The sequence below is a fragment of the Lepus europaeus genome, chromosome 22 (genome assembly GCF_033115175.1).
Source record: "Lepus europaeus isolate LE1 chromosome 22, mLepTim1.pri, whole genome shotgun sequence".
Classification (NCBI taxonomy): domain Eukaryota; kingdom Metazoa; phylum Chordata; class Mammalia; order Lagomorpha; family Leporidae; genus Lepus; species Lepus europaeus.
Window position 1 is genome coordinate 31,187,395 of NC_084848.1, and position 15,973 is coordinate 31,203,367.

Here is a 15,973-nt window from a genome sequence, read left to right on the forward strand (position 1 = left end):
GGTCGGGGCACCGATCCTGTCCCGGTTGCCCCTCTTCCAGGCCAGCTCTCTGCTATGGCCCGGGAGTGCAGTGGAGGATGGCCCAAGTGCTTGGGCCCTGCACCCCATGGGAGACCAGGAGAAGCACCTGGCTCCTGCCATCGGATTAGCGCGGTGCGCCAGCCGCAGCGCGCTGGCCACGGCGGCCATTGGGGGGTGAACCAACGGCAAAGGAAGACCTTTCTCTCTGTCTCTCTCTCTCTCTGTCCACTCTGCCTGTCAAAAAAATTTAAAAAAAAACTGCATGTGTGATCGTAACGCTGTACTATACGCTGCATACTGCAGGCACAGCCATGGGTCACCCTTTTGTACAACCAATGTCAAATTCTCAGCTGTGCAAGGCAGTGTCAATATTCCTATTTTTGATAAACTAACCTGACAAAATTAACTTGCTGAAGATGCAACAGTAGTTAGTGCCAGACCTGGGAATTTACTTCAAGCCAGTGAAGAGTCTGCCACTCTTCCAGTCTCCCAGAAAATTAAAGTTTCTTAGATTTAACATGATTAAACCATGCTGTCACAACTTCCCATTATGGATAATGGGAAATTGATTATACCAACTTAAATGTCCTATAACAATGACAGTAGCAGTACCATCCTGTTTAAACAATGTTTGAGTGCAGTTGCAAACATTTACTATCTTCCATCCCCTGTGTAGGATACACAGAAGAGAAATAGGTTTGTGCCATAGAATGAGTAAGGACTTGTCAGAACAGAATGTTGAATAAGTTCATTTTGCATCTAGCTGACTTTAATAGGTAAAGATAGTTTGTATTGGTTATCATTGCTGTCACACAGCTTAAGTAAGCAAAGTTCATGCCTAGAGTCAAGTTACTGGTCTGTAACTGTTGTGTATGTAGAATGGCCATTTTTCCCCTCATGGACACAATTATCAGTTACATAACCACTACAAAACTAAGTGGCTTAAAGCAACAATATCTTAAAAGATTCTGTAAGCTGCCTGTTATGCCTCTGACAACTTCCAGCAGAAGTGAGGAAGCTAGAAGTGAGGCACCGGTTTCCATATCAATTTGTTGGTGACCCAGAACCGGATTCAAGTTCCCAAATAACAACTGTACGCGGGTGTTCCGGAACCAAAGTTCCGGAACAGTTTCTGTGCGGACGCGCGAATTTGTTGCTATGAATCGATTGCTTTGGGCTGGCGGAGGCCTTTGCGAGGAGGACCGTGCGCGGAACTGCGGAGGGAGGGAGAGAGAGAGGGAGGTGAGTGGCGGACGTCCCGCGCCGGGCGGGAGTGTGCAGGGAAGGGCGCCTAGGTGAGCGGGGGAGCTCTGCCATGCTTGCCCCCGCGGTGATGCGCGCCCTGCGCAAGAACAAGACCCTTCGGTACGGCGTCCCCATGTTGGTAAGTGGAGAGAGGAGCGTGCGGGGCCGGGTCCCGGAAGGGGTGGGGCCTCGGCAGAGCGTGGACGGACCCCGGGCCGGCCGGGCGGGCGGGCGAGAGTCCGGACTTGGGGGCGGTCTCACAGCCCTCCGCTCGGGTCCCCTCTCCCCGGCCCCCGGCCAGCGTCTGCGCGCTGGTGAGCGTGGGGTCTTCCCTACGGCCAGTCCGGTCTCTGAACTGGAACTCGCCACCCTGCGCCCCGCCCCCGTTCCCCGGATCGCCGGAATGGGTGTGTTTACTCGGAGTGGAGGAGCTAGATCCCCCGCCCGGTAACTTAACTCTACAGGTTCTGGTGTCCCCCCCGTTTGAGCGTCCTCGTTTGTGAACTGCTGTAATCCTTCCGAGGTTTGACGCGCCAAATAAGGCGTTGTGAATAAAATGTTTAGCACGGCGCCTGCGGCACGGCAGTAGCCCACAAGTGCTCGCTGTGGTATAGCTAATGTGTGCGTCTAAAGCGCTCTGAAAGCAGCTGTGATGCTTAACGGAGCCGCAGGGAATTTTATACTGAGTCGCCTGACGTTGTCGGGAGGCCGCAGGTTCAGGCCGCTGACACAAGACCAACCGCAGCTGGGATCTGCACAACTCATTTGATCTGCTGGTTTGCCATGGGCAGCTTATTTGGTTTCAGAAAGCTTTGAAGTCACGGTAAAAAAAAAAAGTAAAAAAGGCTGTTTGCTTTTTTATCTTTTTTTTTTTTTTAAATACACAGCAGTGTATTACCTTGGTATGAATGTTAGTACAGGTAAAGTTACTAGCTTTTGCATTTAAGCAGGACTAAAGGGAAGAAGTGACTTTAGAAAGGTAATGGATATTTTTCACTCATCTTTGATGACTTGGAATTTTTATTTTTTTTTAAGGTTTTATTTATTTTATTTGAGAGAGTTACAAACAGTGAGAGAAGAGACAGAGAGAAAGGTCCTCCATCTGCTGGTTCACTCCCCAGATGGCCGCAACGGCCAGAGCTGCGCCAATCCGAAGCCAGGAGCCAGGAGTTTTTTCCAGGTCTCCCATGTGGGTGCAAGGGCCCAAGCACTTGGGCCATCTTCTACTGCTATCCCAGGCCATAGCAGAGAGCTGGATTGGAAGAGGAGCAGCCAGGACTAGAGCCAGCGCCCACATGGAATGCCGGTGCCTTCGGCGGAGGATTAACCTACTGTGCCAGGGCGCCGGCCCGCTGACTTGGAATTTTGAATCATCTTTAGGGAACTGTCAGTTTTTATAAGTTTAAAAATGACTATTTCAGGATGAGTATTTGGGAAACAGTTAAGCTGCTGCTTGAGATGCTGCATCCTGTGTGGGTGTGCCTGGGTTTCACTCCCCACTGTTTCCAGTTGTAGCTTCCTGCTCATGCACTCCCTGGGAGGCAACAGGTGATGACCCAAGTGACTGGGTCCCTGTCACCACCATGGCTGACCTGGATTGAGATCCAGGCTCCTGACTTCAGCCTGTCCCAGCTCTGGACATTGCAGGCAACTGGGGAGTGAATCGTGGGTGGGTGATCTCTGTTTGTCTCTTTACCTTTCAAATAAAATGATAATGAATTCAAAATTTAAAAATAACTTTATATCATAGCCAATATATTTGTGTAAATGACAGGGCATATGTAAATACTATCTTCTCTGCAGATTTCTCTGCCCTAAAATAGAGTCTCTCAGAGCATGATTGGATGCTGACTGAGAACAGCAGCATGTCTCAAAGGAAGCCAATTTGATTTTGTTTCTTATCTTTCAAAATTGTCAAACCAAGGTCTTAAAATTGCTATGCATGGAAGTACCTTCTAGAGCCCCCCCCCCCCCAAAGTGCAAAGTGCCACAGTGATTTTCTTCCAGCTATGGTACTCACGTCTGCTCTCTGTCTATATGAGACCCAGGGGACCATGGTTCTCAATATGAGCCCTCGGCCTGTCTGTAATTTTATAGAGGAAAATGCTTTGTTCAGTGCTGTAAAATTTGACATTTCTGGAAAGAACTCACGATGTATTTCTTTGTTGTGAATAAATCAAATATGCCATTATTGCTATATTACATTCATTTTAAGTTGATATTGCTTTCTCTCTTGGATAAACATTAATACTTTATATAAATCTTTAACATCATATAGAAGAGGACTTGGACTATCAACCATTTGCTAATACTACTTTTCTTGCCTTTGCATGGATTTCAGAATTTTGCACCTAAATAAGCTCATTCTTAATCCCAATTTCTGTGAGCATTGATTAAAAACTTTGATTGCATCTTTTTAAATTTAATTTTTATTTATTTGAAAGGCAGAGAAGGGGAAAAGACAGATCCATCTACTTTTTCTCTCTTCAAATACCCACAGCAGCCTCTCATGCCCACAAGAGCTGACACAAGAGCTCCAGGCTATAGCCAGGAGCCAGGAATTTAGTATGAGTCTATCACTTGGGTAACAGAGACCCAACTACTTGAGCCATCACGTAGGCCTCCTAGGGTGCATATTAGCAGGAACAGGAATCAGGAACAGAGCTGGGATGTGAACCAAGCTTTCCAGTATGGGATGTAGTCTTTCCAAGCAGCATTATGGCTCTATGCCAAATTTGAAGTACCTTGTGTGTGAGATATGAATGGGGAGCTATAGGTGATTCCAAAGAAGCTGGCTGGAAGAGCTGGATGAATGTAATTGACATTTATTGGTATATGAAAATTGGTGAGAGGCAGGTTAGAACTGAAAGGGAGTTGAAGTAAATATCATGATTTATTCTTTCATATTGAAGTGTATATACCTATCGTACTTTTTTGATCTTTTTTTAAAAAAGATTATTTATTTGAAAATCAGGATTACACAGAGAGAACGTGAGAAAGGGAGTGAGTGAGTGATCTCCCGTCTTCGGTTCACTCCCCACTCCCCAAATGGCCAGGCCAAAGCCAGGAGCTTCATCTGGGTCTCCCACATGGGTTCAGGAGCCCGAGCACTTGGGCCATCCTCCATTGCAGGGAGCTGGATCAGAAATGGAGCAGTTGGAATTAGAACCAGTGTCCATTTGGGATGCTGGTGCTGCACGTGGCAGCTTAACCCCACTGTGCCACAATGCCAGCCCCTACCTATTAGATTTTCAAGAGAAGAAGTCAAATAGGAAGGCAGGTTTTCAGTTCAATGTAATATTTTCCATTAAAAATGTACATTTAGAGGTTGCTCAGTTATAGAGGTTGCTTAAATCTGTGGAACTGCATCACATCACCTTGGGACTCGGTATTGGTTGGAAATAGGTAGAAGAGGTATAAAGAGTGAGCTTGTAGGGTACTCCAGCTTTATGATGGGAGGAAGGATGAGTAAAAGGAGAGAGGAGGTAGGAAAGGCAGTGGTGTATCTTTTTTATTGAAGCTAAGAGACATAACTTATTTTACTTACACAAACAATTCTTATATATTGACCTTGCAGATATTAGCTGCTTTGTATAACAGAAATTTCTCTTGATCGTCCTTGCTTTTTGTTGTTTTAAGTTCATTTTTTTGTCAGGGTAGAATTTGCTAAAATTTTTATGTGGTCCCACTTACTGGGTTTGAGATTCGTAGACTTAAGTTTTGTTGCTATTTCCAACTTCAAAATTATATAGGCTTATATGTTATGTTTTATACCTTACTATATTTTTTCTTTAATAATATAAATATATTGATGTAAAAAGGAAGGTAAGGATCAAACTTTATTTTTTTTTTTTAGACTTTTGCAGCTTTAGCATGAGGGAGTAAAACTAGGTAGGTTTTGGGTTTATTTGTGCAAGGAAGATTCATAAATCAGGCAACACTCAGAACCAGAAGAGGTTCAGGGAGCTACTTTCTGCAACATGGGCAATGGGTATTTGCAGACGTAAATAGGAAGTAATGTACAAAAGCTAGATACAAGTAGACATTTACTTTATTTGTACGTGCTCTCATAAGTTGATCAGGTTTTGTTTTTTTACCTACTAAGTTAGGTTACATAAGAACTCCAAATAAAGAGACAAGTAAATGTCAAATTTAATTTAACAGTGAGCAAATCATTTAGTTGGCTGTGCTTTTATTTCCTCATCTAATACACACACACACACACACACACCCAGTTGATAGGTCTGTTGTAAGGTTCAAATAATAGAATGCTGGTCATGATGTCATTTTAACCATCAGGTCAAGTACAGCAGTGGTGTTCTGACTTTGTTTTAGGTCATGATGTGCTTTAATGTTTCTGAGACAGTTATGCTCTCTTATCCGAGGGTTCATTTTCCACAGTTTTAGTTACTGCTCATAGTCAACCACAATCCAAAAGTATTAAAAGGAAAATTTCAGAAATAAATAATTCCTGCTTAAAAATTACTTTTATTACAGTATTATTCTATTTATTATTGTTGTTTATATATTACTATACCTAATTTATAAGTTAAATTTTATCATGAGTATGTGGGTATGGGAAAATACTTAGTATATAGAGAAAACATAGTATTTAGAGTTTTGGGCATGTATGGACATCTTAGAATGTATCCTCTGTAAATATGTGTATCTCCTGTATGTACTCCATCTACTCTGCAGAGATGAATGGTGACTCACCAGGAAGAATAATCTGTAGGATTTTGTATAATCTGTCTATAATGTTTACATAAGTGATCTATGGATAGACTGAATTCTGTGTTGTTATTTTGTTTGATTGTTTCATTTTTTTTCAGTTGCTGATTGTTGGAGGTTCTTTTGGTCTTCGTGAGTTTTCACAAATCCGATATGATGCTGTGAAGATTAAAGTAAGAATTCTAATTGGAGTTTGATATGTATCTTGTATATGTAATGGCTTAGGGGAAGTGTGTAATCAGAGCACCACACAGTCTGAGGTTGTCTTGCTTTTCAAAGCTAATTATGATTGTATGATCTTTGTGCTCTTTTTAAAAAATTTTTGTTTTATTTTCATTTTGTATGAAAAACAGAGACAAAGAAAAAGAGACAGAGATCAGTCATCTACCTGCTAGTTCATTCCCCAAATGCCTGCAACAGCCAGGACTGGACCAGCCCAAAGCCAGGAGCCTGGGAAAGATAAGAAACAAAATCAAATCGGCTTCCTTTGAGACATGCTGCTGTTCTCAGTCAGCATCCAATCATGCTCTGAGAGACTCTATTTTAGGGCAGAGAAATCTGCGGAGAAAGTATTTAGTGCTGGTTGCTCCTCTTCCAGTCCAGCTCTACTGTGGCCCAGGAGGGCAGCAGAGGATGGCCCAAGTGCTTGGGTCCCTGCACCCACATGAGAGACCGGAAGGAAGTGTCCGGCTCCTGGCTTCTGATCGGTGCAGTGCCAGCCATAGCGGCCATTAGGGGAGTGAACCAACGGAAGGAAGACCTTTCTGTCTCCCTCTATAACTCTATCTGTCAAATAATAATAATTAAAAAAAGCCTATTTAATTTTCTTAATTTTGTAGTTTGAGAGAAACCAACACTAGTAGGTATTAGAATAAACATTAAATTTTAAAAGAATATATTGGTTTTTATGAGGGAACAGATTTTGAGTCTCACTGAATAACTTCAGCTAACAGTTTTCAATTTAAACTTTGTTAAAAGATTTTAATTAGCATCCCAAGTAGTTTATCAAGGAGTTTTTCTCTTTCCCTTTAAGAAAAGAGGTATAGGGCCAGCACTGTGGAGAAATAGGTTAAGCCTCTGCTGCAGTCCTGGCATCCCATCTGGATGCCAGTTCAAGTCCCTGCTGCTCTGCTTCCAATCCAGCTCCCTGCAGATGGCCTGGGAAAGCAGTAGAAGATGGCCCAAGTGCTTGGGTCCCTGCCGTCCATGTGGGAAAACTAGATTGAGTTCTGGGCTCCTGGTTTGAGCTCTGCCCAGTCCTGGCTGTTGCAAGCATTTGGGGTATAGGCAATGGATAGAAGATCTCTCTTTGTCTCTCTGTCTCTCTGTCTCTGCCTTCCAAATAAAACTGAAAATAGATAATTTTTTTAAAGCTGAAGTCGAGAATATTGTTAAGAGAATGAAGTCAGGTCTATAAGAGGAAGATGAAAAGGAAAGGCCTACTGAGACTGAGAGATTGGGGTTGGTTGATGTTGAGAAATCAAACTAAGCTGAAGTTAAGAGTCAGTGTTCTGGTGAGGTTGAGTTCAAACAGTGGAAATGAGCCTGAAAGGATGACTGTTGTCCTTACGGATGGAGATGATAAGATTGTTTGGGGTTGATGGTGCTAGAAGAGTTTGAAGTAAAGGTGGGGTCTCAAGGACAAGAATGCTGAAGTCAACAGGGCTTGAGACTGGAGACTGCTAACAACTGTAAATCCTCTACAGTGGATCATCCATTGTTTCACCACACTGAGTACTGCAATTTAAGTGTGCAATTTAAGTACATTGCAGTTGTGAGCAGTAACAATCTTTGGCTTTACCTGTCTGTTGTGCCTTGTAAAGGGGTATTATAGATACAAGTCCATGTTTCCTAAGATTCAGATAATAAAATGATAGCAGTTACAATACCAGTACCAATATGGTCCAGACATCACTGAAATAGAAAGTCAAATAACTTCTATTTTAATGACAGATAGAAAGACACATACAACTGGATTAGGGAGATAAATAGCATACAGAGCATACTTATAGCCTAATATGCAAAGAAGAATTGAAATTGGGCATATTGGAGACAGGGATGTGAAAACATTTGAAGACAGTCTCTCAGATGCAGGATGAGAAAGGCAAGTACTTACAAAGTACTCATCTTTCCACTAAAAACCAGTACTCAATCTATAATAGCAGCTGCTGAATTAGCTTGTATACCATGCTAACAAGAACATTCAATGTTACATTGTTTTCTTGATTGATCTATAAAAGTAAATAAAGTTTCATTTTTCTGAACCAGAAATCCTGTGGATAAACAGAAGGCGAAACTTTGTTACTGGATCTCTTGACCTCCTATAATGGACATAATATTTCTATTATGCTTTTTAAGTTTTGTTTATTCCTCATTCTTTTTTCTTTCTGTACTTTAATTTGTATATTTTCTATTATTTTATCTTCTAGTCTCTAAACCTGCCACTTGCTGTGTCCAATCTTTTACTAAAGCCATCTTTTGAATATTGTGATTTGATTTACTGTGTTGTTTTAGTTCTGAACTATTCATTTAATTGTTTGTTAAATATTGTAATACCCGGACATCCTGTTTTTATCCACCTGACAACATGACATATGACATGTGACAATCCCAAACCCAATGCTTAGTTTTCTCTCCCAACGGTTATTCCTTCAGTATCTGTGCCAATAACTTATGCTGTATTTTTTTTTTTTTTTTTTTTGGACAGGCAGAGTGGATAGTGAGAGAGAGAGACAGAGAGAAAGGTCTTCCTTTTGCCGTTGGTTCACCCTCCAATGGCCGCCGCGGTAGCGCGCTGCGGCCGGCGCACCGCGCTAATCCGATGGCAGGAGCCAGGTGCTTCTCCTGGTCTCCCATGGGGTGCAGGGCCCAAGCACTTGGGCCATCCTCCACTGCACTCCCTGGCCACAGCAGAGAGCTGGCCCGGAAGAGGGGCAACCGGGACAGGATCGGTGCCCCGACCGGGACTACTTATGCTGTATTTTAACTCTTAAGGATCAGCAAGCTTTTTCTGTAAAGAGCCAGATTTCAATTTTAGACTCTTTGAGTTCTCACAGCTGCTCAACTCAGTTGGTAAAGTACAAAAGCAGTCATAGATAAACATAAGCTCAAATACAGCTTCATTTGCAAAAATAAGGGTTGGACCATATTTGTTACATGGGCCATGCTTTGCTGACCCCAAGATTTTTCATTGCTAAATAGTATTCCACAAATTATGGCATTATTTATTTATCTGTTTTACTGTTGATAGGCATTCAGAGTGATTTGTGGTTTTGGCTACTGAGAATTATTTGGTGCTCTGAACATTCTTGTATAATTTTCTCTTGTACAGAAAAGCAGTTGCTCGGTCATAGGGTATATGTATCATATTTCAGCTTCATTTGATAACGCCAAACTGTTTTTCAAAGTGGTTATATCAGTTTGTACTCTTACCAAAAGTTTGTTATTCTTACCACCTCAAAAACTTAGTAATACTTAGTCCTGTCTGGTTTTTTTTCTATAGGATTTATTTGTTTATATGTTTGTTTGAAGGACAGAATGACAGGGATCTTTCATCCACTGGTTCACTCCCCAAATGCCCACAACAGCCAAGGCTGGGGCCAGGCTGAAGACAGGAGCCTGGAACTCCATCCAAATCTCTTACGTGGGTGGCAGAAACCCAAATCTTGTGGCATCATTCACTACATCAGCAGGAAACTGGATGGGAATTGGAGTAGCTGGGGCTCCAACCAGCACTTGGTTTTGGGATGCTGGTGTTCAAGTGGTGGCTTAACCCACTGGGCCATGACACCTACCTGTTTTTTTGTTGTTAAGCCATTTTGTTGGGTATGTTATCAATTATTATTTCATTATGATATGAATTTCAATTTTCCATGAGGCTGATCACTTTTTTTATGTCTGTTGACCATTTTTATTTCCTATTTTATATATCTTCTGTGGTATGTCTATTCAGCTCTGTGGCCCTTTTTTTTTTTTTTTTTTTTTTTTTTTTGCTGGAGTTTTGAACTTGCTGTTATTCTTTTTTTATTAAAGATTTATTTATTTATTTATTTGAAAAGAAGAGTTACAGAGAAAAAGAGATCTTCCACCCACTGGTTCACTCCCCAAATGGCCGCAACAGCTAGAGCTAGGCCAGTCCAAAGCCAGAAGCTTCTTCTGGGTCTTCCACATGGGTGCAGGGACCCAAGTACTTGAGCCACCTTCTGCTGCTTTTCCCGGCACATTAGCCAGGAGCTGGATAGGAAGTGGGAGCAGCTGAGACTGGAGCCAGTGCCCATATGGGATGCTGGTCCCACAGACGTCAGCTTTACTTGCTAGGCCACAGCAAGTAAAGGCCCCCTCTTGCTGTTTTCTAAGAATTTTTTATGCATGCTGGATTATAAACCTTTTAGTCTTTACTTCGTTAGTAGTATCTTTTGATGAACAAATTTCTTAAATTTAAATGTAGTCTGTTTTATTTCTCTTTTACTTTATGGGTACTATTTTTACTTTTGTCCTTTTAAGAACACAATACAAGCTTTGTGAGGATTACACAAGGTAGTTTGTATCAAAATGCCTGGCATATACCAAATGTCCAGTGAATATTAGCTACTGTTGGCTGTAGTGGTACATTCATTGTGGTAGTGGGTGCTACATTAGTTTTGATTATGTAGTTGGAGTGGATGGTAGAGGTTTTGCATGTTTGTATTGGACATACTATCTTAGCCATCCATTCTGTAACTTTCAAAATTAAAAACTGAATCTAGCAGATTTAAATAATTTATGATTCCAATCTCTTTTCTACAGATTGATCCTGAATTGGAAAAAAAACTGAAAATGAATAAAGTTTCTTTGGAGTCAGAATATGAGGTACTGTATGTTATTATCCTTTATTTTATAATAATCTTTCTAGTTAGTGATCTTCCCCAAAATAAACTTAAGTTGTTACTAGTGCAGAAGAAATCACTTATCTCGAATATATGGTATCTGGCAAACTGCAGATTAACTATCCCTTACCTGAAATGCTTGAGACCATAGACATTGCAGGTTTTGGAGTGTTGTTTTCTTTTTAACTTTGGAATATTTGCAGACTTTATCGATTGAACATCCCTAATAAAATGTTTGCCAAATTTGAAATCTTTTCCTATTTTATCAAAATTCAAAAAGTTTTGTGTTTCAGAGTGTTTAGAATTTCAGATTTTCAGGTTAGTAATATTCAACCTGCATATAGTCATTTGAAAAGAAAATAAGGATGGATCCATTTTCATTTACAGTGAATAAGTAGATTTCAGACAGACCAGGAAATTTTTAATAAAAAACAGAATGCTAAAAATCCTGGGAGAAAAAAACTGGAGACTTTTTTTTGTGGTCTTTAGTCTGAAAAGCCTAGTATTAAACAAAACCTAAAGCTATAAAAATAAAGATTGGTAATTTCACACCTGAAATTTTAGGCGTTCAGCCTAAAAAATGATGTAATAAAATCAAATTAGAAATCCTGGAAATATTTTCATCTTATTATGGCTAATTAATTCATTTAAATATGAATAGCACCTCAAAATCAATATGAAAAGTCTATCAGCTCAGTTGATCAGTAGGAACTTTGGCAAAGCATGTGAGAATATAGAGGAAAAGAAAAATAAGTATCATTTTTTAGCATGGACAGATGTTCAAAATAAAATAGGAATGTAAATAAAAATTGAAATGAGATCATCTGATTAGCAGAAATCAAAAAGTTTATCAGCACATGTGTGAGGGAAGACACGCTTGATCTTTTCTGGTTTGCTCACTTTTTGGAGTGGACCATATTTGCCTGCTTCTTTATATATGTGGTCATTTTTGGTTGAAAGTTTGGACCCTGAATAACACAGTGAAGAGATTTCTGGTGAGTCTTGATTTTCATCTTAGCAGAAGCTTAATTATTGTCCAGTCACCTTGAATTGGTGTTTGTGGGGTTGTTTTTTTTTTTTTTTTTTTTGGTGATGGATGGATAGCGATGTTTTTCTTATTTTGTTTTTGTGCTTTATGAAGGAGAATCTATGTAAAGGCCACAGGGTTTTGTAGGCCCCTCTTGGGCTCGGTCTCCAGCCTGTCTACCCAGGGAATCTTGTCAGGGCTTGGTTTTAAATTTTGAGATGTGTTTAAAAAAGTCTTACTCTTGGGCATAATCTTTTATTCCTTAAGAGCATCCTGTTAGAAAGTGTCTTAGCTGGGTGTCAGGGTAACAACAAGGTGGTGAGGAACAGTCTCCACTCTGGTGGGCTCAACATCCAATACTCCTGACTGCTTTTCCTCAGCATTACTTCACCTGCTGCACAGTCAGCGCTGTAGCAGACGGCTGTTGAACAGTGATCTCGGTGGTCTTGCCCAGCACCTAACAGCCCACGTTTTAGTCCCTCTGCCTGTGCTGGAATCTTCCTTTCAAAAGATCTCTGAAGACTGGCCCGAATTTACTGTGAGTTCTTCTGCCAACTCTGCATCTCATCCAGGAGCCGTTTTGTTTCTCTGAAGCATATTTACCTTCTGTTATCTGAATAAATTTATTCTTTAATTAAAAACTTCATAACTGAGGCTGATTTCATAACTTGAAAATACTTTACCCTCTTCTTGCATATTAACAGAATTTTATTCCTCCAAATATACTTATTGCAGATTCTTTGTAAAACTATAAGCAAAATTACACAGGATTTTCATTTACTGCTTCTCTGTAACTTGGTAAAAATTGTAGTGTGCTACTTGCAGAGGGTACTCCAGAAAGTTCATGGAGAATTGAATCAATTAAAAGATTATTTTGTTAGCAAAATTGTTTTGAAATCCATGTTTTTTTAATAATATGCATTTTTATATGAACTTTATAAAGACCATTCATATAAATAGTCATACTGTGCCAGTAGTGATGTTATGAAGGGTTTGGGACTAGATTCTCATTGTAATTCTTTTAGAAACCAGTGAATTTAAGTGCAGTGGAGGATGGCCCAAGTCCTTGGGCCCTGCACCCCATGGGAGACCAGGAGAAGCACCTGGCTCCTGCCATCAGATCAGTGCGGTGCGCCGGCCGCAGCGCGCCTACCGCAGCGGCCATTGGAGGGTGAACCAACGGCAAAAGGAAGACCTTTCTCTCTGTCTCTCTCTCACTGTCCACTCTGTCTGTCAAAAATTAAAAAAAAAAAAAAAAACAGTGAATTTAGGCGGGTGCCACAGTTCACTAGCCTAATCCTCCACCTGCAGTGCCAGCACACCAGGTTCTAGTCCCGGTCGGGGCGCCGGATTCTGTCCTGGTTGCTTCTCTTCCAGGCCAGCTCTCTGCTGTGGTCCAGGAGTGCAGTGGAGGATGGCCCAAGTGCTTGGGCCCTGCACCCCATGGGAGACCAGGAGGAAGCACCTGACTCCTGGCTTTAGATCGGCACAGCGCCAGTCGTAGTGGCCATAAGGGGAGTGAACCAATGAAAGGAAGACCTTTCTCTCTCTCTCTCTCTTTCTCTCTCTCTCACTGTCCACTCTGCCTGTCCAGAAAAAAAAAAAAAAAAAAGGTGAATTTGAGAACTAAGGAAACCAATATAGATTATGTGATCTACCCTTTTCACTGTTACTTTTGAGGAAATTAATGCCCAGACAGCTTAAATCACTTGCTTAACATAATCCAACTAGTTAGTAAAAAACTAATGCTTAGAATCCAAGTGTTAACTAAGGTAAATTAATACCATGTTGCCTGTATTTGGATATACACTATCTTGTGTTTTCTCTGCTTCTATTTGCTAGCTTATTCAGTTATTCCAGAATATTCAAAATAGAAGATGCATAAAAGTTACTGTCAGGTCAGCAACAAAAGAGTGAAGAAATATGAGAGTACTTCTGAAAGTTCTTGGAAAAGTAGAATTAAGACATATGGGTTTTTTTTTTTAAAGAATTATTTTATTTATTTGAAAGACAGAGTTACAGAGAGAGGTAGAGCCAAAGAGAGAGAGGTCTTTCATTCTGCTGGTTCACTCCCTAAATGACCGCAATAGCCAGAGCTGAGCTGATCTGAAGCCAGGAGCCAGGAGCTTCTTCTGGGTCTCCTATGTGGGTGCAGGGGCAGAAGGACTTGGGCCATCTTCTACTGCTTCCCCAGGCCATAGCAGAGAGTTGGATTGGAATTGGAGCAGCTGGGACTCGAACCAGTGCCCATATGGGATGTGAACGCTGTAGGATGGGGCTTTAACCCGCTGCACCATAGCACCAGGCCCAAGACATATGTTTATTTTGGTACAAAACCATTTTGAAATCCATGCACAGTGTTTTAATATGCATTTTCCATGAAGTTTTGAAGACCATGCATATGAACGGATTTCAGAAGGCTTTGCATCAGAATAAGTTTATTTTTGATTCCGTTTCCGTGAACTTTTGAAGTATACCCATGTGTATGTGGTTCCTTTTCTTCCTCCCTTCTTTCCTGTGCTTGAGAGACAGACACTGCAGGCTCAGTGAAGGCAGGATGATCCAAACTGTAGCTGAAATTATTTTTGATTGCCCAAAAGGGTTTGGCGCAGAGTAGCTGTGGGGAAAGTTTTTTCATTCTAAAGCCTAGACTTATATCTTGGCAAAGACAAGGCATCTTTGTCTCTCTTCCTTCTAGAAGACTTTAGGATCTGTGCCTTTGCTCCTCTCTGCTGTCACCCATGCTCATCCTTTAGTCATTACCATGCTGGCTCAGCCTTCAGATTTACACTCTTGTGTGCCCAGAGTCTTCCCTTTCTTTGTGCTCTCAAAAATAAGGTGCATAGACTCTTTGTATTTTACTGATTTTATTACTATATAGGAAAGGATGGGCATTAAAATATCAATGGCAGGGAAGAAAAGTTCTAAATCCTGGGAAGTAAGGCATTTCTTCAATTATTACGTATGATCTGCAGTTGATTTATTTGCTAAAGTTATAATTGAGGGCCCGGTGAATTATCTTCCTTCATTTATCATTCAGCAATGTCCTAAGCAAAGCTGTGGGGCTTTACTAATATGTATTCTTTCATTTTTGTGGTTCAATAGAAAATAAAGGACTCTACTTTTGATGATTGGAAGAATATTCGAGGACCCAGGCCTTGGGAAGATCCTGACCTCCTCCAAGGACAAAAATCCGGAAATCCTTAAGAAAACTTGATTTTTCTGATTTTTTTTTTTAATGAAAATGTTATCAGTTGGACTTCCCACTATATGTTATTAATCCAGTGGGAAAAATCCCAATTCTGCAGAAAACTGGATATGAATAATTTTGATAGTGGATAATTTTGATAAAAGTCATATTCTAGTCTATACTTCTCAGCTATTTAATTTGCAAATGAAATAACAGTATTGTCTCTATGTATTTTACACTTTTCAGTAAAGCTGTGAATACTACACAAAAAAATGATTCCGTTCTTTGACTGCCATCCACATTCCTTTTCCAGTAGCCACTAGGGCAACATTGTTACTTTACTATGCTTGCTAATGAGAACAGTAGGTTTGGATCCAAATTCTCATATTAAAGTCAAACTGATTTTATACCACATGTCTGTAGGAAAACAATAGTGATAACAATCTAATAAGAGTTTGTTTCATTTATAATATGTCACATACTGGGCTAAGTAGTCTACAAAGCATCACCTGATGATTATATTATACCTTTAAACATGTTAAGAAAACGAAATTATTCCTGGGTAAGCCAAAAATCATGTGGTAGTATATGATTATAAGCATATAAGGTGAATTTGTTGAGGTAATCTACAGATTACTATAATTTGGGAAATATGCTTTATGCCTTAGTATAATTTGCATGCAAATTGACCCTCTAGCTTTTTGTTTGTTTTTAACTTTGAGTTTGCTATGATCTGATCTCTAAGCAAAAGGGTAGACTTGAGGGAAGTTAAATTTTTTTCTATCTCATTTTCTCCTTTTCACTTGTTTCCCTGCTTTTTGGTATTTTCGTGCTGAATTCCAGACATCTAAAGTTGCAACTGAAATATTCCTATGACAGTTGGCAAAATATTAT

General features: G+C 40.4%; 1 protein-coding gene across 1 annotated transcript; it reads left to right on the top strand.

Moving 5' to 3' along the window:
* The first annotated feature begins 764 nt into the window (after positions 1-764).
* LOC133751515 (cytochrome c oxidase assembly protein COX16 homolog, mitochondrial) lies at positions 765-15,258 on the top strand. The gene is given in 5 exon segments (XM_062181595.1): positions 765-1,405; positions 6,099-6,170; positions 10,783-10,845; positions 14,995-15,075; positions 15,077-15,258. Coding segments are annotated over 5 exon segments (315 nt in total). The 5' UTR covers positions 765-1,336; the 3' UTR covers positions 15,107-15,258.
* The last annotated feature ends 715 nt before the right edge of the window (positions 15,259-15,973 follow it).